Raw genomic sequence first — 7,967 nt, 5'->3', positions numbered from 1 at the left:
ACAATAATCTTAATACTGGCAGGTATCTAGCACTTGGCAATTTTCAAACAGCTTCTACCAGTTCCTTGCTCAGAATCTTGTGATGCAGGCAGGATAGCTAGGAGTGTCTCCTTTTAAAGGAAATCGAGGTAGAAAAGTTCAGTGATGACCCAATATCATAAAAATCATAAAATGGTGAGACCAGGAGCAGGTTATAGGTTTCTACCCTGGTGCAGTCCCAGGATGGCGCCCTTAAGTCCTGAACTTTCAGGCAAATATGCTGTGACTGGATGTGTTATATTAGACTAACGGAGTGGGGAAGGGCTATGAAAATTCAGAGTAGATCTGAATATGTTCACAAAACCATGGATTTAAGAACATAGGAGCTTGTGAGGAGTTTTCTAATTGATTTTTAAGTTTTCTAGATGTCTTATCCATACAATTTTTTTTTTTTTTTTTTTTTTTTTGAGACGAAGTCCCTCTCTTGTCACCCAAGCTGTAGTGCAATGACGTGATCTTGGTTCACTGCAACCTCTGCCTCCCGGTTTCAAATGATTCTCCTGCTTCAGCCTGTTGAGTAGCTGGGATTACAGGCACGTGCCACCATGCCCGACTAAGTTTTGTATTTTTAGTAGAGACTGAGTTTCAACATGTTGGCCAGGCTGCTCTTGAACTCCTGGTCTCAGGTGATCCGCCCGCCTCAGCCTCCCAAAGTGCCGGGATTACAGGTGTGGGCCACTTCGCCTGGCTAATAAAATTTTTTTTAAAGGCATTGAGATCCTAAAATTGAAATTGTAGATAGAGTTGTGGGATAAAGAACTTCTGCTGAATGATGATTTGCTAAAGTATGTCTTCAATATAGTACTGAGTACTAATTTTATGGGGCAAATAACTCTGTATTTAATCTTATGACTTTGTATAAAATCTTGCCCTAAACTAAATTCAAATGTATAGTCATTTATACTTAATGACAAAATACTGGTGCTATGTTAATATTAAAAAAAAAAAAATTCCAAAAAGGAACATGCTTGGAATTCAATGTGAACCAATCAGTTCATTGTTGTGTTTATTCTGATGCTTTTATTTGGGAGTCCTATATCACAAAATGACATGTGTACTGTTTACAAGAGGTATTAGAAATTGAGATGTTTTTATTTTGACTATTTGAGAGTAAAATCGTAGGTAATGTTCCAAACCATCATCAAAGACGCAGAGCAAACTGTTCTGTATAGAAACTGTACATAAAAACAAGGCACTATACATTTCGGGGGAGATATTAAGGTAGAAAGGCTGATTCGCATAGATTCTCCAGAGTCCATGCCATTAAGTACAAATTCTTTGTTCATTTTAGCACCGGAAGCAGTACTCAGAACAAGTCATACCTAATGCTGCAGGAAACGTTTCCAAACGTGTATGAAGATACGTATTGGTGGCAGAGCTAATTCAACAGAAGCAACTCCATCTACCTTTTCATATTATTTTGACACCAAAACAAATCTTGAAAGTGAATGAATACATATTGCTTTGTTAAATACATATTTGACTTATATGGTGTTTATATAAATATATATATATATTTTAGAATCCACAAACTATCAAAATAACACTTTATAAAGAGAACTGCTTCAAAAAAAAAAAAAAAAAAAAAGAGGCATTGCCTAGCTGGAACAAGAAGGCAGTGCTATCTATAGCAGCTGCGGCTTAAGTGCACATAATAGATACTTTTATTAATTCTGATAACCTGCTGAATGGTGGAAAGAAGTTTCCAAACAGTTCCCTTGAGCATTTACAAAATACACAACTCCCGGACAAGTAGTATCTTTAACAATGTCAGGTTCTGAAAACTCTAATTGAAAAATACTTTGTGGAAAACACCAGTCCAAAAATATATATCCATTTCCCTGGTGCGATGGTACTGGACGTGACTCCGAGGTTCCTCTGGCGTCTCCCCACTCAGAACAGGCCTTTTGCTTTCTTCAGGTTCACCTGCTTCCAGGCGGGTAGGGTGTTGTATTCGTCCCGTGTCATGTCTAGTGCAAACTGGAAACATTGGGAGAAGCGCCCCGTGGCTCAGTGAAAGGAGCCAGGTATGCATGTGTTGTTTTACTCCCATCCCCACCCCACCGGAAGAACCGCTTACCTCGAAGTCTTCATCGGTGAGATAGATCTCAAGCTTCAGAGGATCGACCCCCTCCGGGAGTGGCCTGGCCAGGAGGTCGGCCAGCGGGTAAATGGTTTTACAGAGCTTGGCTAAGACGTCTTCCACGAGGGTGATCTGATTGGAAACTTCTGTGTCCTAGAGAAGAGAAGGGGGCAGAGGGGAGAGCTTGTGGCCTACATCTGAACTTGTTTCATTAAGTGCTTGCAAACACAGCCCTGTGCCATCTGCACACAGCCTGAGGATGCATGGCTCCATATCACTGAGGAGGAAGCGTCTCTGAAAGATAAGGGATTGCCCAAAGCCCTGCAGTTGTCCAGACTCTTAATTTTTTAAATGTTTAAATTTTAAATTAAAAAATGATATTTTTTGAGACAAGGTCTCACTCTGCTACTCAGGCTGGAGTGCAGTGGTGCAATCATTGCTCACTGCAGCCTCCAGTTTCTGGGCTCAAGTGATCCTCCTGCCTCAACCTCCTGAGTAGCTGGGACTATGGGTGTGGTGCATCACCACGTCTGGCTAATTTATTTTTCCTTTTTCTTTTGTTTTCTTTCTTTTTTTTTTTTGGTAGAGAACTGGGTCTTGCTATATTGCTTAGGCTGGTCTCAAACTTCTGGCCTCAAGCGATCCTCCTGCTGGGATTACAGGTGTGAACCACCACACTTGACCTCAAATTTTGTTATTTTTCAGAGAGAGTGTCTCACTGTCACCCAGGCTGGAGGGCAGTGGCTCGATCATAGCTCACTGCAGCCTTAACCTCCTGGACTCAAACAGTCTTCCCACCTCAAGCCTCTGGAGTAGCTGGGACTATTGGCATGTGCCACCACGCCCACCTAATATATTTTAAAAACTTTTTTGGAGAGACGGAGTCTTTCTCTGACTTTAAGATGTTTTCTCACCTTGTCACAGAGTTTCAAACAAACCCTGTTTCAGAACTGTCTCCGGAAAAATGTTTAGGGACTTTCCCATGAGTGAATTACAGACCAAGACTAGTAGATTTGAAGTCTAAACACCAGAAGCCTCCAAATAATGGAATTTGTTTAAAAATGTTAAAAAATAACCTGAAAAGAAATCACATCCCTCTTCCCTCCCCTAGCTCCATTTCTTAATCTGAAATAGAAAAAGGTCAGAAAATGCATCTAGAATATTCTGGAGCAGAACCTTTTTTTTTTTTTTAAACCACTGTGTGAATTTAATATGAACAAACTATTCTGGGTAAAAATTTTTAAACCACTGTGTGAATTTAATATGAACAAACTATTCTGGGTAAATTCTCGTCCTCCATTAAACTTGGGACCCCAGATTGGCTGCTCTCCTTTTGGGTGGGTGGATGATGGGAATGCATGACTAAGAACTGCTGCTCATATTAGAAATACATGGGGCAGACTGGTGGTCAAGAGGTGGGTTTTGGGCTGGGTGCAGTGGCTTGTGCCTGTAATGTCAACACTTTAGGAGGCTGAGGTGGGAAGATTCCTTGAACCCAGGAGTTGGAGACCAGCTTGGGTAATATGATGAGACCCTGTCTCTATAAATAATATAAAAATAGGCTAGGCATGGAGGTGTGCACCTGTAGTTCTACCTCCTTGGGGGGCTGAAGTGGAAGGGTCGTTTGAACTCAAGCATTCAAGGTTTGTGTGAGCCATGATTGAGTCACCACACTGCAGCCTGGGTGACAAAGCAAGATCCTTTCTCTAAAAAAAGAAGAGGTGGGTTTTGGATGATTTTGCCTGCATCTGAGTACTGACTCTTCCACTCACTGAAGTCACTTTGGCCAAGTGACTTCGTATTTTTGTGCCTCTGCTCCCACACCAGTAAAATGGGGATAACAATAAGATAGATCTTGATGGACTGTTCTGATAAATGAGAAAATCAGTATAAAGTGCTTGGAGATGTGCCTAGTGCAGAGTGAGCACTTGGGGAATGTTAATTATTTGTATAACTTGCTGGTTTATTTGGAATAAACCTCAAAATTAACTCTCCTAGTCTTGAAATTTGAGAAAGTTATGTTTGTCTTATCTGAGTTCCTTTCTCAGGAAACCAGCCATCAGGCCTCTCCGACAGTATCAAAAAGCCAGCAGTGGCTGAGACCAGGCCGTAGTCAGCCCCTTCCCTGTGTACATCAAGTCCATTTGGCTCCAGGGAGACAGGTTAGGGTGAGCAGTGACGTCTGTACTACCCAACAGGCCCTCTCCATTGCTACGCAGAAGTAGACTCTGTTTGAAATTACTCGAATTTCCTATAAAATATACTTGGGTCATTTCCCCAAGCGAAGCAGCTCTCCACATGGTAAAAAAAAATTAAAATGGTTAAAAAAAACCTATCTCTCACCAAATCAAAACAAATCCTTGGATTTGCTATTGCTAGCAATGTTAATAGCTCATAAATAAGAAATTCAACATAGCTATAGTAAAATTCTTTCCTGTGTGGTTGGAAAAGAAAACGTTCTAGATAATAATATATTTTGGTAGACAGAAGTTATGATAAATGGCTCATGTGGAAATACCAGGTGGTCTCATAAAAGACAATATTAATGAGATGTTGAGCGATACCTTATCATAAGTGAGTCACAGTACATCCATTCATTCAGTTATCTGAACACATTAATTCATCAGATTTCGTTTGTGTCTCCTCTACACAAGGTTAACATCTGAAACATTAGGGTTTGATTGTGCGTCACATGGACACTGAGAGACAAGCGATGCCAAGCAACAGATTCTTGGCAAACAGAATGAAGAGTTCGCGGCTTTTATGTACATATATAGTCCTCAGCATGATTCAACTCACCTTTGCTTTTAATTTTTTAAAATTTAGGTATCACGTGTAAAAAATTACTACAATGGTTAATTGATTTTCCATTAGACTTCTCTTCTTCCTAAGCAAATTCTATGTTGACTCGTTAAGATGTTACAAAAGGAAAAATATTTTCCCACTTTGACAGTGCAACTGGATGTTCTCCCCAAAGTAAAGTCAACCCACAATCCAAAAGGCGCAGGAGCCACCTTCACAGGGCAGGAAAGCGTGCTCACCATCTCTGTGATCTCAGCAATGTCCTCTCTGTGCTCCCAGCTAGGAAACATATTCGTGAATGTCAGGGGCTCCAGGCCAGCATGGATAAGGTAAGACTTGGGGGGTGGTTTCTTGAGATTTTTCCCTGTAGTTACACAGAACAAAATGTCAGTAGACCCAAGGGAGAGGGAGACCCTGTCTTTCACTGATTTCCCTTGAAATCTTTTCTTCTTTGTCAGAACTCATGACTTCATGCTTAAAATGCAAGTTACGAGTAGTTCATAACAACACATGGATAATGTTTATGTAAGATGTTAGTTTCATGCCTGTGACTACAATAGTGACCTATAATCAACCTGAGTCTATACTTCTTGAACCTAACAAAACGCTCTGTATTCCTGGAAGGGAGAGCTCCTCTGTCTGCAGCTTCTGGGTGGAGCATTTTCTTCCTCCTGAATTCACTGTAGCGGCTTCCCTCTGCCTTCCTACCACGGGATTAACTCCAATATGGCCGACAGCGAACGACAGCATCTTATACATCCACATTCACTATAACATTGGGTGGAAGGTTTCATATGTTACTTATTGCTAAAGAGTTTTTCAGGAAGAGAATCAATTGCACATACTCAGTGACATTAAACTAGTTGTATCAATGAAACCATAAAAATTAAATAAGATATTAATCACTGGCATTTTCATTTTATATAAAAGACTAGAAATTTCATGTATATAGTAAAGAACCACAAACTTACTATGGGTATTTCTCTTTGGATATAATACTAAAAATAATAATGAATAATAAAAAAGTTGGCAATGGCCATTCACTGCTTGGGGGAGACCTCCATTCTCCAACAGCATGGTAGTGCCTGCAGATAATATAAATGGCAGAGGCCAACTTGTCTCTCAGCATGATCAACCCCGAGTACAGTGGGGTTTTAATCTGCCTGGGGCGTTCCACAATACAGCCTTTATCCTTGAGGGTAACAAGTTAGCCTCATAATATCAGACAGACAAACTAGTTATTCTTCAAGCTGGCAGCTGAGAATGCGCTAATCTAAAAATTAATACATCTCAGAAAGTTAAAGTGGAAAAAATTGGTTTCATCACCACCGGCCAGGCTTTATGGATGCCGGCTTTCACACGCAGAAAGGGAAGGGGGTCTCCTGGCTGGGCGTGCCTGAGGGGCTTCCCCATCTGTTCCATGCTGCAGGCGCGTTAGAGGGAGCCTCACCTTTGCAGTACTGGAGCACGGTCTCCATCGCGCTCTTCCGGTCGGAGGCCCAGCGGATGCGGGCAGAACCAGTGATCTTGTTCTCAATGGGCCACCAGCCTTGCCAGAGGTACACCTCGTGGTGATTGTCAACAAGGAAAAGCGCTGTGAGGGCAGGGACAGAGCTCGACCATCAGAAGCTCTTTCACGGACACTTCCAGCTCACTCTTCCCCAAACCTAGTGGATGCTGTTCCTCCCCGCTGCTGTGTCATGGGGGAAACCCCCTTGGCCGTCAAACCAGGGGCAAAGAGGCAAACAGAAACCCAGGACACCCCAGCCCTTTGAAAGGTCAACTGGGAGAAGCCTCTAGGCAGAGAGAGGTGGCGTCAAGGAGTTAGTCTCTTTCATTCCTCGTCCTCCAGGTCCTCCTCCCTTTGCCCAAGCTGAAGCCGCTGGCCCTTCTGGATACTGGCAGGACTGTGCTAAGAGTGGAAGGGATAATGCATGTGCCACTCAAGGGGCTGTTAGTACCACGTATCTCCAAAGAGCACAATCAACACTGGAGCACACATCTCACGGCAGACAGGTCAGAGGCGTTCCTGCCCTGCGCGTGACTGCTTAGCAGTGAGGTGAGCTCATGGTTCTCTTACAGAGAAATGGGCTTTAAACATCAAAACTGTGAGTGGTGGCTCATGCTGGTAATCCCAGTGCTTTGGGAGGCTGAGGAGGAAGGACTGCTTGAGCCCAGAGGTTGAAGACCAGCCTGGGCAACATGATGAGACCCTATCTCTACAAAAAGAAAAAAAAAAAATTAGGCCGGTATGGTGGTGCATGCATGTAGTCTCAGCTACTCAGGAAGCTAAGGAGGGAGGATCGCTTGAGCCCAGGAGTTCGAGGCTGCAGTGAGCCATGATTGCACCACTGCACTCCAGCCTGGATGACAGAGTGAGACCTTGCCTCTAAAAAATATAAAATGAAATCAAAATCAAAATTGTTCTACTGCCTTTTCCTCCTCACTTTTTCTCCTCCTCAAATTGTCAGCCTGACTCTTACTCCACGGGGCAAAACGCCTCTCACTGTTGCTGGTCGGCTCACCGTGTGTCCTTTCCCAGCATGCATTTCAGGATTCTGTGAAAGCCACACTTTGAAAGCCCAGTGGAGGTTGATAACCCGCCCTGAGCCCCAGGATGAAGGGCGTGGGCACAGCCTCTCTTTCTGATGGCTAAGATTTTCCAAGCATGACATGTGCACTGGTCAAACTTTCAGTGGTGCCCTGGGCTCTCAGTGCAAGGTGAGGTCCCTGGCTGCAGCTCCAGGCTCTTGTAATGTGAGAAGCAACAAACACAAACTGAGAGGCAGCTGACCTTGGCTTCATTGGAGGGCAGGCGGGAGGGGCTGTCAAGCCCAGTCTCTTGTGACTTTCCCAACCAGAATGAGGGCACAGAGCCCTCACCTTGGGATCAGAAGACCTGGGCTGGGGTCTTGGCTCTGCTGTGGAGCCTTGGTATGGCAGACCCTGTTCCCTGGCTAACTTAGCCAATACCCCAACACCCTTCTCCTCTGCCATTTGCTTCCCCACGCTCCCTTGCAGCTGGGGTGGCCATGTGACAGGC

The 7,967-nt window shown here is 43.5% G+C and overlaps 1 protein-coding gene and 1 long non-coding RNA gene across 20 annotated transcripts in view; one reads left to right on the top strand and one right to left on the bottom strand.

The window, feature by feature from the left end:
- Window positions 1-1,019: 1,019 nt before the first annotated feature.
- The window catches only part of LOC101023645 (supervillin), a 275,253-nt gene continuing 268,305 nt past the window's right edge, over window positions 1,020-7,967 (bottom strand). For 18 of the 19 annotated variants that reach the window (XM_021943146.2, XM_021943148.2, XM_021943149.2 and 15 more), the window contains 4 exons: window positions 6,375-6,518; window positions 5,164-5,288; window positions 2,120-2,275; window positions 1,020-2,019 (listed from right to left, as the gene is read on the bottom strand). In XM_021943146.2, the coding sequence (XP_021798838.2) occupies window positions 1,933-2,019; window positions 2,120-2,275; window positions 5,164-5,288; window positions 6,375-6,518 (512 nt within the window). In that variant the 3' untranslated portion in view covers window positions 1,020-1,932. The remainder of the gene's footprint in view (window positions 2,020-2,119; window positions 2,276-5,163; window positions 5,289-6,374; window positions 6,519-7,967) is intronic. The other variant, XM_021943147.2, reaches the window with a different exon arrangement.
- On the top strand, window positions 1,958-5,815 carry LOC116269486. The gene is made up of 2 exons (XR_004177062.1): window positions 1,958-2,066; window positions 5,076-5,815. It is a non-coding gene; the product is annotated as an uncharacterized LOC116269486 (long non-coding RNA).

The sequence above is a fragment of the Papio anubis genome, chromosome 11 (genome assembly GCF_008728515.1).
Source record: "Papio anubis isolate 15944 chromosome 11, Panubis1.0, whole genome shotgun sequence".
In the NCBI taxonomy this organism is placed as follows: domain Eukaryota; kingdom Metazoa; phylum Chordata; class Mammalia; order Primates; family Cercopithecidae; genus Papio; species Papio anubis.
Note: the sequence above shows the minus strand (reverse complement) of the source record. Positions and strands in the feature narration are given on the sequence as shown.